The 22,592-nt window shown below is 35.9% G+C and overlaps 1 protein-coding gene across 5 annotated transcripts in view; it reads left to right on the forward strand.

The window, feature by feature from the left end:
- The window catches only part of L3MBTL4 (L3MBTL histone methyl-lysine binding protein 4), a 450,236-nt gene that overhangs the window by 294,062 nt on the left and 133,582 nt on the right, over positions 1 to 22,592 (forward strand). Inside the window, exon 17 of one of the 5 annotated variants that reach the window (XM_069099674.1) lies at positions 3,810 to 5,233. The exons of the other annotated variants lie outside the window; for them this stretch is intronic. Within the exon in view, the coding sequence (XP_068955775.1) occupies positions 3,810 to 3,826 (17 nt within the window). The 3' untranslated portion in view covers positions 3,827 to 5,233. Of the gene's footprint in view, positions 1 to 3,809; positions 5,234 to 22,592 lie in introns of those variants that run through there. 5 annotated transcript variants of the gene reach the window in all.

Genomic DNA, 22,592 nt, shown 5'->3' on the forward strand with positions numbered 1-22,592 from the left:
TATGTTATGTTATGTTATGTTATGTTATGTTATGTTATGTTATGTTACTACAGCCTAATATGTCTGAGGGCGTCTAGGTGGCATAGTGGATAGAGCACCAGGCCTAGAGTTAGGAAGACTTGCATCTAAATCTGACTTCAGACACCACCTTTGTGTCCCCGGGCAAGTCATTTAACCCTGTTTGCCTCAGTTTCCTCATCTGTATAATGAGCTAGAGAAAGAAAAGGCAAACCACTCCAGTACCTTTGCCAAGCAAACTCCAGATGGGGTCACGAAAGTCAAACGTGACTGAAAAGGAACTGACAACGGCAACAGGACTTAGTCGACCTAAATTCTCGTCCTTATTCTGCCCCCAATGCTTGCGAATGAGTCACGTCATCAGTCTTTCCACGACATTTGTTCAATTTTCCTTATCTATGAATGAGGAGTTTGACTGTGATTTTCTAAGGGAGGAACTCTTACGCTGAGGTCTCTGGACTTCCAGTACATTTCAATATAATTGGTTTCCTTTATAATCCTAAGCACTTTATTTTATACATTTAAAAGCATTATTCTGAGAAAGGGTCCATACACTTTACCAGCCTGCCAAAGGGGCCTATTTCATATTCCAGATCTCTCCTTTTTGTTTTATTCTAAGTAAAGCAGAAAATAAAACCTGAAGATCCATAAATAACAAATCATCAATATAATTCCGTAGGAAAGAAATAAATGTGGGTTGTCTGCACAATGTGTAAAGTAACCAAGTCATCCTTTCTCAGTGCTCACAACATAGGACAAGCCTTCATTAGACCAGTAACATTGGTTTGGGGACATGGAGGGTGAAGCTGGTTTTGAGAAGATACTGAGTCCTCAAAGAGGATCCAGGGGAGAACAATAGAAGCAATTAAAGATTTGGCAAACATGCGTTGTGAGGGAAGGCTAAAAGGACCTGGGCCGGTATGTCTGGAAGGGAAACCACAGAAGAAGGAAATCTTAAAGTGTTTCAGTATAAGTGGTAGTGGATATTTCGTCTCTGTGTCCACAAATGACAGGGCAATGTTGAATAGACTTCAGTCAGAGCAGGAAATTTATTAATTAGTCATTCGGTCGAGAGGTATTATATTGTTGTAGAAAGTGGTCTGGCTTCAGGTCAAGCGAGGCTGGACGGACATTAGCTCTTGGAGCCTGAGTTCTTGTACTGCCCACTTCACAAGTGAGGCTGTAAGAGCAAGTAATGGCTTGTTGTCATTTGTATTCCCAAGTACTCTAATGTCAGTACTTCCTGCAACTCTCTAAATCAGTGAGTTGCAAGAAAGACGCTGCCCTGCATTGGTGGAGAGTTTCCTCACCTAGAAATTCCCTGTACTAATGGAATTACAACTCTAGACCCTATTCCTATCCCCAACCTCAAGCATAATACTTGTCACATAGTAGGTGCTTAATAAATATTTGTTCATTGATTGACTTTGTATATCTTGAAATCCAAATAAAGTCATCTCTTACTATAAGGATTATGAGATATTGAAATGTCCTATTAAAGGAAGTTTATGGAATCTTATCAAAATGAAGGTCCTTTGGGCAGCTAGGTGGTACAGTGAATAGAGTCAGGAGGACCTGAGTTCAAATCCGGCCTCAGACACTTAACACAAAAACTAGCTGTGTGACCTTGGGCAAGTCACTTAACCCCAATTGCACTGTCTTCCCCCCCTCCAAAAAGCAAAAAATAAAAATAAAAAACAAAAATGAAGCTCCTTGAGGACAGGGACTATTGTATCCCATGTACTTGGCACAATGTCTGGCCTATATGAGGTGCTTAATAGGTACATGCTGAATTGGATTCTCTTGAGATTCTTTTAGAGCAGTTATTTTCTGTGCTAATTCCTTTAGCAGCTAATCAGATTTGGTGGCTCAGTGCACAGCGGATAGAGCTTTGGTCTTGCAATCGGGGAGACTCATCTTCATGAGTTGAAATCTGGCCTCAGATGCTTATTAGCTGTGGGACCCTGGGCAAGTCACTTCACCCTGTTTGTCTCTGTAAAATAAGCTGGAGAAAGAAATGGAGAACCACTCCATTATCTTTGCCAAGAAACCCCAAAATAGAGTTACAAAAAGTAGACTATGACTGAACAACAATATTACTATTTGCATTTTCCCAAATCTACTACTAGAGTATAAAGTAATTGAAGAAAGAAACCATCCCATAATTCTTAGTGTCACCTACAATAATCTAGAGCAGTGCAACATACAACACATAGAAAATGTTCAATAAATTTGGTGTGAATGTATGACCTGCCACTAAAACCCTCCTCATATGCCTCATTATGATGTAGAGATGATCCTGGATTCTTTCTCAAAGGCATTGTTCTATAGAGAGTAAGCTCAGAAAAGTCCTACCAAGGTGGAAGGCATTCAGATATGACTTGATGATGGACTGTGTATTTGTCATCTGTGGATGACAGTGGCTAGAGTATCACACCTGGAGTTAGGAAGACTCATCTTCCTGAGTTCAAATCTGGCCTCAGACACTACTAGCTATGTGACCCTGGGCAAGTCACTTCACCCTGTTTGCCTCAGTTTCCTCATCTGTAAAATGAGCTGGAGGAGGAAGTGGCAAACTATTCCAGTATCTCTGCCAAGAAAACCCCAAATGGGGTCATAGAGAGTCAGACACAGCTAAACAATAGATTTGTCATAGGAGTATCAACCTCCCTGATTTTAAAGAGGCATGTCACCAGAAGCATGTCATAGTAACTCAAGGAGACCTTAATGTAGGAAGGGAAGGAACATCCATGATGATGTAATTGTATAATTAAGAATATTGCTTAGAATTAGTAAACAGTGATTGAAGGCTGCCTTTCTGTGATGGTCTTAATGCAGCACTACCTGGAGACAAGAGCTGAAGTAATGATCTCTTCGGGTCTCCTCCAGAGCCCAGCTTCTCTGTCTAATTGACAGATCTGTTATAAATATTATATATTCTTCCACATAAAGATGCCATTCTATGAGAGTGCCGTATTACTCTGAACCATAAATTTGCTCAGCAGCTCTCTGCTTATACCTTTCATGGAGCATCTGGCTGTACTTTCACATCATTTGGACACTCACCTTATTTACCCCATTTCTTATTTCATTGGATTCATCCTCAAAAGATTGAGACTGTTATGCATGGAAGCACCTCAGTTTAAAGATTAATCCAATTTCTGGGGAAAAACCATAGATTTCATACATATTCCTTCGCTCTATTTAGATGCTCCTTTCCTAATTTTAGCGTTCCTTTCTGTTTCTGGGAGTTCCTAGAAATGCTCTTTGTGATTGTGCATGCACAATTCTTAATGTTTCCTAGGAGTATTCTGTTTTTCTTGTGGGGACCATGTCTTTAGTTATTTATCTCCTTTGCTGTGTGAGTGCAGAATTGTCCAAGAACATTGAAGTCCGGATTGTTTGTAATGGTCTCTATGACTTAAACTGCTAAATTTGATATATTACATCATGTTATGCTATGTTATGTTTAAGTTGGTATGTTATATTTATTTTATTATGTTCTTTATATGTTATATGTGTTTGTTATGACATATATGTTGTATTTATGCTATCTTTATGTATGTTGTATTCATTAAATATGTTATATTTACATTTTGCCATTACTCCAGGGACAAATGCTATTCTGTGCTACAATCCTTTCTTAAGTGTGTCATTATCTTTTCCTTATAACCAGAAACATAAAACTTTTCTTCTTCTATAGTCATTTCAGTCATGTCCAACTCTTTATGACCCAGTTTTGAGGTTTTCTTGGCAGAGATACTGGAGTGATTTTCCATTTCCTTTTACAGGTCATTTTTACAGATGAAAAAACTGAGGCAAACAGGACTAAGTGATTGGCCAGGGTCACACAGCTAGCAAATGTCTAAAACCAGATTTGAATTCAGAAAGATGAATCTTCCTGATTCCAAACCCAAACCAGCTGTCCCCAACTTTTAGTTAGATCAAACAAATCAAAATTTTAAAAAAAATTCTGCAAAATAAACATCTTTATAAATTGTTATGATATCTGGTAAGTATTCGTTTCTTCTTCAGTCATTTAATTGTTCCATGATATCTAATTCCCTTCTAATATAATTTTTCATGCATAGTTAATATAATATGGAGATTTAACAGTGTTTAGCAGTAAGTTTGCATTTTCTTTTAGAGCAGATCTATTTCAGCTGTTTATCTGAAAAGTGACAGACCGTTTCTCCAAATCCACATCCCAGGTGTCTCCTGTCAGAGTTGTGCTTTGAAACTCACCTACTGGTACTGCATTGTGTTAATATCGACTTCCCTTTTGGATATTAAAAAATAATTAAGTTCATCTGAGCCTACACATCATGTCCATTTCTTTATACCATGGAAGACTCAGATTTCTAGGTTTACATTATATTCAGAGAATACCTTTCACAGTTTCCCAGTGGGTAAGAGTGGCAAGTGTCACCTATATAATGCCCCAAACAGAATAAAATGGAATGGTTCTCTATACCCTCAGAATTCTTTGAGACATAGCAGTAGTCCCTGGCTATTTTTCTGTCAGGCTTTGTGTGTGTGTGTGTGTGTTGTGACCCCTACTCTCAAGTTATATAGTGTAAGGTTTCCTCAGTATGGTAATGTCTCTCTAAGACCTATATTTTTCTCTTCTGCCAGACTTTCTCAGTTTCTGATCACTGCCTTTCCTGTACAGTTCTTCATTCCTCAATGACAGCTTACAGTTTTTCTGCATAATTCCATTTGTTCTCTTTTTGGAGGAAAAAAAAACAATTGCTCAGATTTCTCGTCCTTTCTGCTTGAATTCCTCAAAGACAATGCTATCCATCTGAATCAGTTGAACGTTTTATTTTGCTGCTTCTTTTATAAATTGCAATAATGTAAAGAAGTTTTAAGTTACAGAATTAAATTAAAGAAAGATTAAAGTTACAATGTTATAAATCACTACACAATAAGTTATCATATCCAGCATAATCAAAAGATAATCTTGGTTATTCAAGAGTTCTTTTTAATTGATAATTACCCTATGTAGCTTTCATGTTGCACCTGTTTATAAAGAATTATCATATGGTAATCTGTGTTCACCACTACATACTATTCACAGCTTTATACACTCTTTCATTATTGATTCAGAAGGCATTTAAATGTGATATTTCATGCTTGTCATGATGAATACTTGTTATTTTTTATGTTATTTTATTGGTAAATATTGGTAATAAAGATTGTCTAACTGTTAGAATGCCTGGAAAAGCCATACTTTGCTTCAAAATAGCTGTAGTAAATTAATCATAGGGAAGAGATTTAAAGGAGAGAAATAGAAAGTATAATATTAGCTCAAATACTAATATGTAGATGAACCATTAACTCAATCTCTTTACTTTGATTTTGCATTGTATAAATGGAAATGTTGGATAGTTATAAAGTACTTTATGCTTAGGAAGAGTTCTATAATCATAATTATGATTTCTTCCGTGGAACTCTCCACATTAAGTTGATATTATAGATAGCTTTATTGAATTTCATTTTCCTCATTTAAAAATAATATTATTGGGGTGGCTAGGTGGCACAGTGAATAGAGCACCAGCTCTGGAGTTAGGAGGACCTGAGTTCAAATCCAGCCTCAGACACTTAACACAAAACTAGCCATGTGACTTTGGGCAAATCGCTTACCCCCAATAGCCCTACCCTTCCCCTCTCCAAAAAGCAAAATAATAATAATAATAATTTTATTACAAGTTTATTGATATTCAACAAATACTACTAATAAAGACAATATGTACTTGAACCCCCATATAAAAACAAAAACTCTTTCTTATATAGATGTTAATAAAAAGAGATTATTCTTAATTTATTCTTTTAGAAGTAAAGCAGCTAGAAATATTTTTGGATAAATTTGTTGTTTCCCCCATTTTAATAGTAGCCTTACTATGCCTTAGAGAATCAATGTGGCGATAAGAAATTCCAGAAAAAGTTCTGAGATTGAAGTCTATGGACCTAGATTTAAATCTGGGCTTTGCTACTTCCTTAGTGATGTTGAATAAGTGACAATAGACTTTCTGGGCCTCAGATTCATTTACAAAGTAGACTAGATGATGTCTAAGGTTCTCTTAAGATTGGAATTTATAATCCTAGGTGATCCAAGCAAAAAGGGCTTTTATTGTTAGTTCTTTCTTTCTTATTGCATATTGACAGTTTCTACCAATCTGTCATCGCACCATCAAGGTAATTGACTTCCTGCTTCCCTTCAACCTTCTTGGGATTGAAATTTAGTGTTTCTTAACATCTCTGCCAATCGAATGAAAAACAATGGTAGCTTCAATTTCTTTTAATTTGCATTTCTCTAGTACTAAATATTTGAACATACTTCTGAGTGATTATTAACAATTTGTCTTTCCTCCTTTGAAAACTGCCTTTTCAAATACATCCTTTGATTGTTTTGCTACTAGAGAGTAGGTAGCCAGTCACTGAAAAATTTATTTTAGTTATTTATATAATCTATATGTCATACTTTTATCACTTATACTTAACACATACTTAACCTTTCCCATTTGTTTCTTTTCATTCTATTTTGGCAACATTACTTTGTGTTATACAGAATCTTTTTTCTAAATAAACAGTACATCAGTTTTGTCTGTGAAAACTATTTAATAAGTGAAAATATTTTACCTTTGATATGTGTTACCTCTTTCCTTATATCTTAAAATGATCATTTAACATATCTAGGTCCTTGACCCAACTAGAATTTATGGATATAGTGGATATAGTATGAAGGGTGGATCTAAACTAATCATTTGTTAATCAACTATCAATTCCCCCTCCCCTCCAAAGAAAACCCCAAATTAATTAGCTAATTGATTTTGTGTATATGTTTCATTTTTTAAATTCTCCATGCTATTGTGTTGATTTTTAAGTAAGTTTTTGTTGACATCTTTCCTTTTCTTCTTCATAATTTTCCCCATTATCCCTCCCTATCCTCTTGAAAAGATCCATCCAGTATAATAAATAGTATTTTTTTCATTTTTCAAATGCTTTATTAACTTCTGATTTACATCATTAATTTCCACCAGATTTTCAGTTGCAAATTTTCTCCCTGTTTTTCCCCTACCCACCACCCCAGAATAGCAATCCCACAGGCTATCCCCTCCTCCAATCTGCTCTCTCCCATATCTTCTCCCATACCCCCTTAGACTTTTCCAGGAGGGCATAGTGGGTCTCTATACCCCAGTGCCTGTATATCTTCTTTCCAGATATACATGTAAGATACATGTAAGATAATATTAATAATAGTATATATGTATGTATAATTTTAAACATTTGACTTTAAAACTCTGAATTCCATATTCATTCCCTTCCTCCCTTGTCACCCACCCTTACTGGGAAGATAAGCAATTCAGTATAGGTTGTACATGTGTAGCTAATGCAAAACATTAACATAGTAGATCTATTGTAAAAGACTGACTATATTTCCCTCCCTCCTATCCCACCACCCACTTGTTCTATTCTCTACTTTGATCCCGTCCCTTTTCAAAAGTAAGTGCTTCCAACTTCCCTCCCCCCTATCCTGCCCTCCCTTCCATCATCCCCCCTTTCATCACCTTAGCCCTACTCTCCTGTAGGGTGATACCCTATTTAGTGTGTATTTCATTCCCTCCCTGAGCCAAATTCAGTGAGAATAAGGTTGACCCATTCCCTTTTGCCTTCCTATTCTTCCCCTTCATTGTAACCCTTTACTCTTGCCTCTTCTTTATGAGATAGTTTACCCCATCCTGTCTCTCTCCATCTCCTCTCATTATATTCCTCTCTCCCCTCTTAATTCCCCCTTTTAAGTATCATCCCTTCCTGTTAAATTGGTCCTGTGCCCTCTATGTATGTATACCTGTAAACATATATATATATACATACACATTCACACATGTATTCATATGCCCTTATACCCTCTGATATAGACATCAATTACAATTATGATTTTTCCATGTAGGAATGTTAATAGTTCAACTTTGATCAGTGGCTTATGATTTCTTTTCCCTGTTTACCTTCTCAAGCTTTTCTTGCTTCTTGTATCTGGATGTCAAATTTTCTGTTCATCTCTGCTTTTTTCATTAAGAATGCTTGAAAGTCCTCCATTCCACTGAATGACCATTTTTTCCTCTGAAAGATAATACTCAGTTTTGCTGGGTAGGTGATTCTTGGGTTTAAGCCTAGCTCCTCTGCCTGTAGGAATACCTTATTGCAGGCCCTTCGATCCCTCAGTGTAGAAGCTGCCCGATCCTGTGTTATCCTGATTGTGTCTCCACAATATTCAAATTGTTTCTTCCTGTCTGCTCGTAATATTCTCTTCTTGATCTGGGAATTCCGGAACCTGGCTATAACATTCCTAGGAGTTTTCTTTTTGGGATCTTTTTCAGGAGGTGATTGGTGGATTCTTTCATCCTCTATTTTTCCCTCTGGTTCTAAAACATTAGGGCAATTTTCCTTGAGAATTTCTTGGAGGATGATTTCTAGGTTCTTTCCCTGATCATGGCTTTCAGGTAGTCCAATAATTTTTAAATGATCTCTCCTGGATCTATTTTCCAGGTCAGTGGTTTTTCCCAGGAGATATTTCACATTGCCTTCTATTCTTTCATTTGTTTGGATCTGTTTAACAGCATCTTGATTTCTCCTAAAATCACTAGCTTCCCTTTTCTCCATTCTAAATCCGAGGGAACGATTCTCCGCATTGAGCTTTTGAGATTCTTTTTCCATCTGGCAAATTCGGCTTTTTAAGGCATTCCTCTCCTCATTGGCTTTTTGAGCCTCTTTTGCCAATTGAGTCAGTCTGTTTTTTAAGGTGTGATTTTCCTCAGTCAGGCTGTTGACTCTCATTTCGTAATTTTCTTGCATCGTTTTCATTTCTCTTCCCAATTTTTCCTCCACTTTTCTTATTTGCTTCTTAAGGTCCTCTATGGCCTGTAACCAGCTCGTATTTTCCTTTGAAGCTTTTGGTGCAGGATTTCTGACTTCACTGTCTTCCTCCTGTTCCATGCTTTGCTCCTTTATGTCCCCACAATAGGAGTCTAATGTTGGAATCTTCTGTGTGCTTTTTTACTTTGCCTGGTCATGTTGCCCCTCATCACTTGACCCCTGGGCTTTTTGCCACAGTAGGACTCTGCCACCAGACAGGGGAGCTACTTCTTTGCTACTATTCCTTTGATTTTTTAAAGATAGTTTTTATCTTACCACCTGAGAATTTTAATGGTTATCACTCTTTCATATACTTTGAAACCTAGCAGGGGGAAATCTCCCTCCATCCCCCATGCACATTAGGTATTTTTTTGTACTTTTTCATGATGGTCTTGTCTACATGAATTTTTTCTATGAATTTTAATATATCTTTACTACTATAAAGTATCCCATTCACATTAAGATTGATATTTCATTAATTATATTGATAGGTTTTAGCATTTTGCTTTACCCTCCTCTCAGTTCCAGACATTTTCTCTGACTGTCTCCCATGCCTGGAATGCTCTCCTTCCTCAACTTCACCTATTGACCTCTCTGGTTTCCTTTAAGTCTTTACAAAAATCCCTCCTTCTAGAGGATGCCTCCCGCCAACTCCTCTGAATTCCAGTGCTTTTAATTAGTTCCTATTTGTCCTCTATATAACTCTGTTTGTATGTATTTGTTTGCATGTTGTCTCCCTCTATAAGTTCCTTGAGCACAGATACTATCTTTTACTTCTTTTTGTATGTCTCATACTTAGCACAGTGCCTGGCACACATAGTAGGTGTTTATAAATAAATGTTGATTGATTGATTGATTACCCTGTGCATATGGGACAGCTCAACACTACTTCCTTAATTTCAGAGAAAATCATTTAAAAGACTTTTTTTTAATATTTGTTCTTTGTGTATCTTGGTAAGTTAATGACCAGATAACTGATGTATTTTGTTAAATTGTAAATGGTATTTTTGTCAGATTTTATTGGTGATTATAGAAATGTAGGTTTGAAGAGGCAAGATGTTGGAAATGAAGTTCCAACCCTGCCTCAGACATTTGCTAGCTGGGTGACCCTGGGCAAGTTGGGTTCAAATCTTGCCTCATGAATCACTAGCTGTATGACTCTGATCAAGTAATTCAGGCTTTCTGGGCCTCAGTTTCCTCATTTGTAAAATAAGAGGGTTGGACTGAATGACCACTAAGGACCCTTCCAGCTCTAAATCTGTGGTGTTCTGATTTTCTGTCTCATTATTTGGTAATAAGATTATAAGCTCATGGATTTAAAGCTCTTTACCACTCATCTAATCCAGCCCTCTCTTTTTAGGGAAGAAGAGGAAGGGAATAAGCACAGTTCTCACAAGAAGGAAGTTTATCCCTGAGTTCTTTTTCTCTGCCTTCTCCATAGTATATCTCATCAACTTTCATAGATCAATAATAAAAGCACACATTCTCCCTGACTGTAATGAGGGAAGCTCCATATAGAACAATAGTCATAACTGTAATGACTGACTTCTTTGTTTCCAAAAAGACAATAACAGTTTTTTAAAACCTGTTGTTATTGTTCAGTCATGTCTACCCCTCTGTGTCCCCATCTTGGGATTTTCTTGGCAAAGGTACTGGAATGGTTTGCCTTTTCCTTCTCCAGCTCATCTTACAGATGAGGAAACTGAGGTAAACAAGGCAAAGTGACTTTCACAGGGTCACACAGCTAGTAAGTGTCTGAGGCCAGATTTGAACTCAGAAAATTCAAAAAAGTATAGGACAGGTTTTTTGAAACAGAAGTTATACAAAGTAGTCTATGTCTGTAGCGTTGCTACAGACAAACAGGACAGTTATTCATTCTGTCAAAGGATCACAGACCTAGAGCTGGAAGGAACCTTAAAACTCATCAGACCCAGTGGCCCTCATTTTGTAAACAAGGTTTGTAAACAAGGTCACATGGGTAGTTGCAAGGCTGGGAATGGGAAAGGTCCATCCCTTTAATAATGTGTTTCAGAATTTTCCAGGAGTAAAAGGCAAAGTCACTAGCCTATAGTTTATAGCACATTCCCCATCCCTGGCTTATAGACTACCTTCTCCTCCCTGGCTTATATATGTAATTTGGAACCTTTGCCCTTCTCCAGTTCTGTAGTACCTCTCCCATTCTCCTGGCCTATAATTGTCCTTTTCAGCCTTATCTCTGCTAGGTTTAGGAATCAAAACCATATTTTCTTCATAAAAAAGATGTGGATAATATAATGTCTATCTCTGTAGTTATGAACAGCCTATATTATGTGTGGATTAATTTCTTCTTTAATGGTTTAGAATAATTTCTTTGTGAATCTGGTTCTCTTTTATGGAGCAGCTGATTATAATGCTTTTTATTAGTAGTTTAATTTTGCTTTCTGAGATTAAATCATTTATGTTATCCATTTCCTGTTTTAATTATGATATCTTCCTTTTTATAGATAATTATCCATTTCTTTTCATTTCTGATTTAAAATAGTGTTTAGAGGCACACGGTTCTATATTTCCTTATATTCTTTTGCATTTTTGTAATTCCCTCTTTCTTATTTCTAACTTTGGTCAGTGAATTACTTAAATACTTTTAAAAATTAAATTTGATAACTATCTATTTTCCTTGTCATTTTTTAAAAACAGAAACATTGACTTTGTTAATAATTTTAGAAGTTTTATTTTCTGTGTCTGGAAAAGAGATCTAACATTCTTTGACTTTTTCCTCCTGTGCTCTCAAAGGTTGTTCCAGTATATTACATGCTCTTCTAGTAGATGCTACCAAACTGGTAAACCTTCAGCTACAGTTCCTGTAATGGCCTGTATGTTTGTTATCTGAGGACAAAATTAGCTAATTTCAGAGAGACTTATCACCATTCTGACTTCTAGTCGTTGAATTTCTTAGCCACATCACGTCTCTAATTCCATTTACAGAGTTATACGTGGGATATAATCTGTTCAAGTGAAGGGAGGGTTCATCACAATGAAGTCACTGATCCTTGAAGTAATAGCAGAATTTTCCATTTCATTAAAATCTTTCCTAATCTCGACAATTTTTCTTTTCTTCCTCTGTTTCTTTTTAATATATTGTTTTGTTCCTTTTCTGAGTTCTTTAAATGTAGACTCAACCCAGATAATGTATGCAAAGTGTTTCTCTTGTTAATAGAAGCATTTAGCACTTTAAATTTGGCTCTGAGTACTGTTTTGACTATTTCCCATAGATTTTGATAAATCATAATCATCATAGCTGACACTTACATAGTGTTTAAGGTTTAAAAGGTGTTTTATATGCATTTGCTCATTTAATATAGAATGATATGTATCTAATATCTATAAAGCATTTTGTAAATCAAGTGGATTGTTATTATTAATAATAATATATAATGTATTATTATTCTTCACTCTGTTGTATGAGTAATGTATTGTTGTTATTGTTATTATTCTTTGTTCTTCTACTATTTAAAGAATAGCAGAATATAACATATAATATTTAATATATTGTATTAATCATATATATTATACATATAATATATTAATATATAAATTAAAATAATATTTAAGGAATAGCAGAATATAACTTACAATATAACTTAGCAGGTTATAAGGAACCCTTTATAAATTTATTGTCATGTAATTACATCAAGTAATCAGCAAACATTTACTGAGCACTTACTATGTGCTGGGCTTAGTACCAAGCCTCAGAGATAACAAAGAAAAGGAATAACTCGTTCTTACAAGTCTTTGACCTCCACAAGTTTACAATATAAAAAAGGAGTTGGGAGTATGGTGCTGGTGTGTATTGGGTATGGGGGGGGGAGGGTGTACATAAAAGATACAGGGCAGATAGCAAGTAACCCTAGGGTAGATGGAGGGGGGAGAAGAGTGGGAAAGGCCTCCTGCAGAAGTTGGGCTTTGAGCAGAGTCCTGGAGGAAGCCAAAGGTTCTAAGAGGTAGAGGAGTGAGCATTTTCAAGCAGGAGGACAGTGCAAAGACATGCAAACAGAAGCAGAAGGACATCAGGAGATAAATTGTGCTTATGTTTGGGTCAATTAGTCAGTAAACATTTGTTAGTACCCATTGTGTATCATGCACTGTGTCAAGTGCTGGAGATTTAAAAACAGGCAAAAGATCATTCCTGCCCTGAAGGAGCTTACAATCTAATGCTATGCATAATGAAAATTAATTTGTTCTCATTTTGAATTATACCTTTGAGAAAAAGAAATCTTCTTAGCTTTCTCTTAATATTTTTTGTTTTTAATTAAGCTTTGTCAGCTACCATCAATGACACTCCCCTTTTTTCTTTAACTAGCTACAAAATAAAGAACTGTAGTCTAACAGTTTGGATTTTTATCTTTGTAGACCTTGCTTCATATAATGTTTTTTGTAAACAGTATGATATATGAGTCCATGTGTTAAGGCTTTTATAAAAAATTAGAATTCATACCATTTGTGATTAAAATAGCAATAATTAGATTTAACTTATCTTCTACCATTGTTTAACTATTTCTTTTTGTTGGTGCCAAATAATAACAGCACACTTCCTCCCTTAATAGCCATAAAATTATAATCAATAATTAGTAAACAAAAGTGGCATCCACTGTCGGTCACAATCACCACTTTTGCTTAATTGTTTTTTGGGAATTCATTGTGTGGGGATATCATTTGGGTATTTGTCTAGAGACAGATATTATATTAAAATGTTCGCCATGCCTGGCACTCTCTCTCTTTCATCCATCTCTGTAACTCCCACCTCCCATTTCCCTGATTTCCTTCAGGCCTCAGCTGAAGTCCCACCTTCTACCAGAAGCCTTTCCCAATCAGTGCCTAAGGTTATCTCCAATTCATTCTAAGTATATTTTGTTTGTGCATAAGTTGTTAGCCTGTATTATTAGACTGTGACCTCCTTAAGAGCAGGGTCTATTTTTCATTTGTTTGTATACTTTCTTTATGTCTCTAGTGCTTGGCACATAGTAGGTGCCAGTATCTAGCACAAAATAGATGCTTAATAAGCTCTCAATCATTATTGATTAGGGAAATGCAAATTAAAAGAACCTTGAAATATCATTTTACATCTATCAGATTGGCTGAAATAAAGGGGAAAGTGAGATGTTGGAGGGAATGTGGAAAAACTGGTACACTAATTCACTGTTGGTTGAATTGTGAACTGATCCAACCATTTCAGAGAGCAGTCTGGAATTATGCCCAAAGAGTTATTAAACTGCCATACCCTTTGACCTAGCAATACCACTACTGGATCTGTTTCCCAAGGTGATTAGGGAAAAAGGAAAAGAACCTATATGTTCTAAAATATTTCTAGCAGCTCTCTTTGTGGTGGCAAAGAACTGCCCGTCAGTTGGGGAATGACTGAAAAAAACGTTGTGGTATATGATCATGATGGAATACTACTGTTATAAGAAATGGCAAGCTCAATGATCTTAGAAAAAACATGGCAGGACTTTCATGAAATAAGGAAGAGGAAAATGAGCAGAACCAAGAGAACGTTATATGTTGTTTTAAAAACAACTTGGAACAACTCAGGAATTTTGTCTATTAAAAAATAACCAAATTAATTACAAAGGACTAATGAAAGAAGACGCTGTCTACATCCAGAGAAAGAACTTATAAATGGAACTATGTATAGAATGATTTTACATATCCGTATGTATGTGTGTATGACGTTAGACACACAAATATTTGTGTCTAATGGTAGCCATCTCTACAGTGGGGCAAGAGGGGAAAAAACATGCACATTGGGTTGGATTGACTTCCCTTTGAAGAGTCCAGAGAGCAAATTATGAGGGAGTGTTTGAAGAGTAGTTTTCATTTGAAAGATTGTTAGATAGTCTACCGAAGGTTTAGAAGAAAGTAGGAGTGAACGAAGAGAAAGCATTGATTTGGAGACAACTTTCTCAAAGGAGGAAAGATAAGTGGGGGTGGACAGCTGACTTAAGTGACGGTTTTTAAAATGAGGGAGGAGTCTGGGTTTGTACTAGCAGCAGAAAGAGACCGAACGGGATGATTAGAGGGAGCATTCTGCTAGAAAAGACTAAACTTTTATTCTGTCCTGTGTGTATTTTTATTGTAGCTCTTCAGCTGATTTACTGTCTTTTCTTGTGTGACTTCATGGTAGTGGTCTATTTCTTTTTGGTGCTTCTGCTTTTGCCTTCTGAGAGGGATTAGGCAGAGTCGGATCCCCTTTTAATCTTTTGCTTTACCACATTCCTGAGGCTTCCCAGATGTTAGGGGTGGTAGCACTCCCTGCAGTGTTATTAATTGGTTATCCATCTACTCTTTGAGGAGGTTGTAAAGATTATCTCAGACTTGCTTGCTACTCTAATAAGAAGATATTTTTAGCATTACCTGCTTTCAAGGAAGGGTTTCCTTCATCTCGTAAATAAAGGGGTTAGAGTAGTTGGTCTCCAAGGTCTGTTCCAAGTCTAGAGCAGTATGATTCTGTTATCCTATGAAGTTTAAAATGTCAAATTTTACAAATGCCAACTGACCTTCTGTATAATAAATTAATAACTATTTCACAGACAGCATGAATGCAATTAACATTGTAAAGTACTATAAAGACTTGAGGAAAAACCATTTGATTCAGGTAGTATAAAATGGTTGAAGAGATATTTGAGAGCTATATTGATATTTGAGATATCAATAATTTGATATTTGAGAGATATATTGATATTTGAGATATCAATAATTTGATATTGCCATCAGTGATTTATATAAGTCCATTGTTCTTCCTAGGTAACTTTACTCACTAGCCCTTTCCTTGGTACTTATGACATTCCACTTCTCTGCACACAGACACCTCTAAATCAGACACAAGGTATTTTTAGTAACTGATACACAACCATTACACAAACCCAGGAAAGCTATGAATGTATGAAAGGTGCCACTGTATTGAGTTTTGTGATTTTTCAGCATTCATATCCTATATTCTCCTACATAGCCAGCAACTATTACAGGCTGTCATTGGGGTGCTGGCTAAACAATGAGAGAGAACTTTTAAGAAATGCTTGGGAGACTCATCAAAATCTCTATTAATACTTTTAAAAGATGCAATGGAAAGAGTGTTCTAATCAAGTTAATGGACAGCATGAAGCTATATGCATTAGAAATTGGAAACAGAGAGAATGGTTTTAGAAAATGAAAACTGGAGTGTTGTTAGCTGAGTAAATGCACAAATTAATTGGCTAATCAGACTTTTACTCTAGGCACTCTTAATTTGTTAAAAATGACAAGCAAAAATTTAGGTTTAAGCTGATCAAAGGATTGGGGGATGGGGATGTATGCTGTTTGAATTTGAACTGTTAGAAATTAGCTAATCTTCTCTTCTTAACTGTATATTTCCATGTAGATAGGGATCATCTTTTTATCACATTTAATTCCTTCAGAGTCTCATAGAATGCCTTAAATATCATAGGAACTTGATAAATATTGATTGAATAAATGATGAATGATAGTGATCTTTATGTAAAATATATTTCTTTGGCCTATTTGCCTGGCTCAAGCAGGTTAATCATGGGTTAGTCAATCTAGAACCAAAAGGGAATTTACAGATCATCTAATTCAATATTTTCATTTTTTAAAATTAGGAAACCAAGACCTAGAGTTTAGGTTAAATACCTCATCTAATGTCACACACAGGCTGTAAATGAAAGAGTTGGAATTCAAACCTTAATCCCTTGACTATAGATCTACACATTGTACCATGTCCCCTCCCTAGGGTGATTGATAAAGAAGTGGATTGTTATTGTGAAAGACCTCATTTCAGCAGTGATACCACCAGAGCCCCAGTCCTACCAGCATCATCTTGAAAACTGTGATATTACTAAATAATTGAAAAAAAAAAACTAGAAATGTGGTTACCCCTTGCAATATAAAAGAAAACCGTGGCTTGCAGTGAGAAGAGAAACAGTGATAAAGAAATAGTCCAGATCAAGAGAGGACGTTTCTTGGAAGAGAGAATATTAGAATTTATTTTTAAACATCCTCTGTGATTATTTAGCTAAATGTGGTAGGCGTACTAAGCTTTATTTTCAAGTGCGTGACCTTTTCATAATCATAAACGAAATTCCTGAATGTGTAGTTGTGCTAATTAACCATACCATCTTCTAAAAGCTCTACTCCCAAACAGAATGTGAGATTTTTTTAACTACCCATTGATTTGAGTGACTGGAATAGTAATAATAGTTATAATAATAGCAAAAGTTTATATAATGATTTCAAGTTTGCAGAGCACTTGCACAGATTATCTCCTCTGAACTTTGAACATAGTAAGCCCTTAATAAAAATGCTTGTTGAATTGAATTTGTTGACCTTACCACAACCCTGGGAGATAGATAGTGGAGCGATTATTATCCTCCTTTTACAGGTGAGGAAACTGAGGCTCAGGTACTTATTAGCTTATTGACCCTAGGATAGTCACTTAACCACCTGGGCCCTGAGTTCCTCATCATAAAATGAGGGGATGAAATGGAGTAAGCATTTATTAAGTACCTACTGTGTGTCAGAGGATGTGCTAAGTGCTTTACACATATTGTCTTGTTTGATATCTTTGGGCTAGATGGCTTCTGAGGACCTTTCTAAGTCAATATCTATGATTTTATAATACTATAACTTACCTGTGGCTACACGGCTAGTGGTAAGATGGAAATCCAGCTCTCTCTTACTGAAAGTTCACTATTGTATCCATATTAGACCTGTTTGCCTCTAGAAAGAAACCATTCTAAGCTGTTAGAAATACTTTTCCTAAGTTCAGGTCTTTTGGAGGTCTTTTAGTTCATAACTAGGATATGGTAAATACATCCAAGCACATTGTTTTGTTTCCTTTTTTGCTTTTCAAATGAATTTGACTGGCATGGTTATTTATGATTAGCCTAGAGGCTAGTCAGGGTATGATTGCACCAGTACTCCTGTAGTGATGGCGGCTTTCATGACCATCTCTAGTATTCATTAGAGTGGAAAAGTGGGCAATTTTTATGATTGAATCTCTGTGGTCTTTAGAGACCATGATTTAGCATGATAATATCATCTTGGAATATGTTAGGAAATTACAGTGACAGATTCATTTAGTATTTGGTCCTGAAAAGTCATTTACATGAATATAAATGTTGTGTTTGAAATATAAAAATGGGGAAGCGATTTAAATTCCTCAGCCACTTTTTTATAAGATTGTAGTACAAGATACCAATTTCTCTTTTAGGGTGACTCCTGTGAAATCCTTTAGTTCACTGCCCCTATACATAAAAATAAGCAGATATGGCTCTATCTTCTTCTCCTTTCTTTCTTTCTTCTTTCCTTCCTTTTTTTCTTTCCTTCCTTCCTTCTTTCTTTTTCTTTCTTTCTTTTTCTTTCTTTCCTTCTTTCTTTCCTTCTTTTTTCTCTCTTTGTCTCTTCTTCTTCTTCTTCTCTTCCTTCTCCTCCTCCTTCTCTTCATCCTCCCAATCTGTTCAGAACCCAAACTTATGAAATCAATCAATATGGTGCATTCATTCATATTAGGAGAAGAATCTTTAACCCTTTTCAAAGATCCCCTCAAAAATTGGGGAAGGCACAGGCACTCCAGATAGAGAAGTAAAACATTTCTAGAAATATAGTATAAAGATAACAGTTTAGTGTATACCCCTTGCTTTAAGTGAGCTAGCTGTCAGTGTACTTTGAGTGTTGCCAGAATTACCCTAAAAATCTTAGGTTTTCATGAGATTGTGACTTTCGTTGTAAAATTCTCAATCATATATATGTATATGAAAATCTGCTTCATTCCTCCTTTAGCTTTTCCCGAGTCTGTGAATGTCCTTCCCTGTATTTGAACAATAGTTATCTTTCTAAGCTCTCTCCACTAGACGGCAGATTCCAAATCATACACCAGGACCTTTTTTTATCCCTCACAGTACCATGCCTATTGCTTGGCAGATACCAGGTTTTTAACAAATGTTTGTTCTACATAATAAATTAATTTTAATCAATTTTATTTTCCTGTTCTTTGGAAAGTTATGCAAAAGCTAGATTCTCAGAAAGAAATTTAGCCCAGCTCTTATCTACTTGGTCTATCTAATCTTCTACATTCTAGTATAAAAGAAAAAAGGAAATTATAGCCCAAAACTTCAGTTCCATGCATTTGAGCTGAAGTTTTCTTTGCTGCCATAAGCAAAGTTTCCTTTTATCTTTCCTTCACCTCACAACTCATGATCTCTGTAGTCACTGGATGAACAGCAGAAGGGGTCTTTCTTCTCTTTCCCAACTTTCCCAGTATGAATCTTATGAGAGCAACAGAACCCCTTCTGTTTACTACCACAGCCAATTAGACTTGTAAATTATTGATGTAAATCTTTAGTATACAGCCACAACTATATTAGCATCAGAGAAGGCAAATCAGTGAAAATGGGAAAAGCTTGCTTTTATTTATTTTAAATTTTTATTGAGGCCCTCTTCTTCTTCCTGAGCTATTTCATGATCTACCCCTTCTGTCCCATCTTCAATAGAATTCTCCTTTGCAACAAAGAAAAATAATCTGACCCCAGTGGCCATACTTTTCAGTCTTTTATTTTTTCAGTTGTGTCAGATTCTTTGTGACCCCATCTGGGTTTTTTTTGGCAAAGATACTGGAGTGGCTTACCATTTCCTTCTCCACCTCATTTTTACACATGAGAAACTGAGGCAAGCAGAATCAAGTCATTTTCCTGGGGTCACACAGTTAATGTGTCTGAGGCCAGATTTGAGCTCATGAAGCTGAGCCTTCCTAATTCCAAGCCCAGTGCTTTATCTGTCTTCCCTGGCCACACTATGGTTAGAGAATGTTGACAGTGTTCATAACTTTGTAATTTCCCACTTCTCTACTTAATGTGGGAACTCTTAACCTCTTTTTTTTTTAGTCATGAACCCCTTTTCAAAAAACTGTTTTTGAACACAAAAATTATATAGGATTATAAAGAAAGCCAATTATATTAAAATGCAGTTATAAAAAAATTTTAAAAACAAGTTCACAGTCAAGTTCAAGTTAAGACCCTTGACCTAAGGAAAGAGAGTATTACTTATCATTAGTTTTTAAAGATATTCCAAGACAGATCATTGCAATTAATCTTACAGGAATGAACTAACTTCTAGTGTTGTTTTCATTTACATTGTTGTAGCCATTTTAGATACTATTTTCCTATTTCTGCTTATTTTACTGTGTCATATCATCTATCTTCTTGTATTTCTTTTAATTTCTTATGTCTGTCATTTTTATTAACACAGTTATATTTGATTACATTCATATACCACAATTTGTTCAGCTATTCCTCAATCAGTGAAAACCTGTGCTTTCTTAATAATAAAAAAAAACCTTATTTCTGTTGAAACCATTTCTTTTTATGTCACTTTTATTACCAAATATTTCCCTCTCAATATATACATCTACAGACTCACAATAAAGTTGAAAGAGAGAGAACAAAAGAGACTTTGGTAAAAAACCACTCAACATATTGACCAGGTTGAAAGTATATACAATATTCTATGCCCATACTTCAACACCTCTGCAAAGAAGGGATAGAAGGAGGTATATTTTCTCAGCTCTTCCCTAAGGCCAGGCTTGGTCATTATAGTTGTACAGCATTCACTTTCTTCTTTTCTTTCTCCTTTCCTTCTTTTTTTTACCTTTCTTTAATTTCTTCCTTTTGCTTTCTTTCTCTCATTCTTTATCCTTATGCATTTCTATTTGCATTGTCTTAATTGTTTTTATATTGTTTTCCTCCTTCTGCTCACTTCACCCTGTGTCAGTTCATATAAGTCTTCCCATTCTTCTCTTAATTCTTCATATTCATCATTTCTTTTGACACAATGATATTCCATTACATTTATCTACCATCATTTGTTCAGTCATTCTACATTCATTGACCATTTATTTTTTTCCAATTCTTTGCTACCACAAAAATACTGTTATTAATATTTTGGTATTTGGGAACATCTGCCTTTGATCTCCTTGAGGTATATTCCAATCAGTGGAATATTTGGGTCAAAGTATATGGACAATTTAATCATTTTTAGCATAATTCCAAGTGGCTATCCAAACTGCTGGAACCAATTGATAGCTCCATCAACAGTTAATTTATGTGCCTGTCTTTCTGTAGCCTTTCTAAAATTGATTATATATTTTGTCATCATTGCCAATTTGTTCAAACCTCCACTTTCTAAGGAAACATTTTTTGATAAGAAGCAATAGCAGAGTGAAGGGCACACAAAAGATACAAATTTGTAATGACTCACAAAGAAAAAAAAAAACTTTGGGTGGTGGTGCATGGATACAATTCCATTGTGTAAGCACTGTGGATGACTTTTAACATGTACCACCATATTGCAGTAACTTGTCACTGTAACCTGTTTGTCTTTATTGTTGTTATCTGTCTTCGTAGCTCAATTTATTTCCTAGGGCACATGTCTCTTAAGGGGAATGATTCTGTCTTTGTAACTTGACAGCCCTTCATTTCCCAGTTTTTTTTTTATTCTGTCCTGTAATTTTAGACCTTCTTACCAGTGTGAACAGTTTGTCTTGTTTCCTTGTGTTTTAAAATCACCTCCCAGTTTTAAAATAGGTCATTTCTACAGTTGGCGTTGACTCGGCAGAGAAGGCGGGAAAGAGAACTGAAGAACTTAAAAGGACTATCAGAACTTATAATTCTTGATTGGTATGTTATATTGACAGTTCAAAAATATTTTCAGGGTGTCTTCCCTAGAGAATACCCTCTTTTAAAATGTTCTAGTTGTATATGTGGATGAATGTCCTCATAAAAAATTTAGACTATATAATGATATCTGTATTTCAACAATAAAGTAATGAGCTTTATTTCAAAAGGAAAGCTTTGACTTGCATAGTGTCTTTAATGTCATGAGATTTGAAATAAGCCTCAGAAAGATGAAGGGACTGGAAGATAGAATTAGATACTAGAGAGGACATGCTGGAGGACCAAGGGGTGAGAAATGAAAGCCTCAAGTGAAAATAGTTGGGAAAGACCAAAAAATAAAAATGGGAGAGAAGCAAGTGGTAGCTAAAAAGTGATGGGCGTATTATACAAGGACCAAGAAACAAGTAATTGTATAAAGACATCAAGGACAGGGGGACCGTAGAACAAAGGGAACCTGGGTACAAATAGAGAGGGAGGACAAGGCAAGGGAAAAGGTCATATGAGGTCTTATGAGGGAATTGGGAGGGCAGATGCTAGAAAAGGTTAGCAATATGTTTTTAGCAAATTATTTCTTTGAAGTGTGTTTCCTAGACATGATCAACGTTCTAAGTATTTACACACAATACAATTAGCACTTAACTGACACAGTACACATGACAACAAGAATTTATTAAGCACTTACTATGTGATAGGTATTGTGTTAAGTACTTAAAGATACAAAGAAGGGGCGTCCAGGTAGCACAGCAAGTAAGAGCACCAGCTCCAGTGTTGAGAAGACCTGGAGATCGAATCCCAGGCTCAGACACTTACCACCCATCCAGAAACACCTGGCCGTGTAACCTTGAGCAAGTTACTTAACCCCAATTGCTTAGGGGTGGCCAGGTGGCTCAGCGAGTAAGAGCACCGGCTCCAGTGTTGGGATGACCTGGATCAAATCCGGGCTCAGATACTCAGCACCCA

Source organism: Petaurus breviceps, unplaced genomic scaffold, assembly GCF_028583685.1.
Source record: "Petaurus breviceps papuanus isolate PSGF00001 unplaced genomic scaffold, PetGlider_PUasm1.0 38, whole genome shotgun sequence".
Classification (NCBI taxonomy): domain Eukaryota; kingdom Metazoa; phylum Chordata; class Mammalia; order Diprotodontia; family Petauridae; genus Petaurus; species Petaurus breviceps.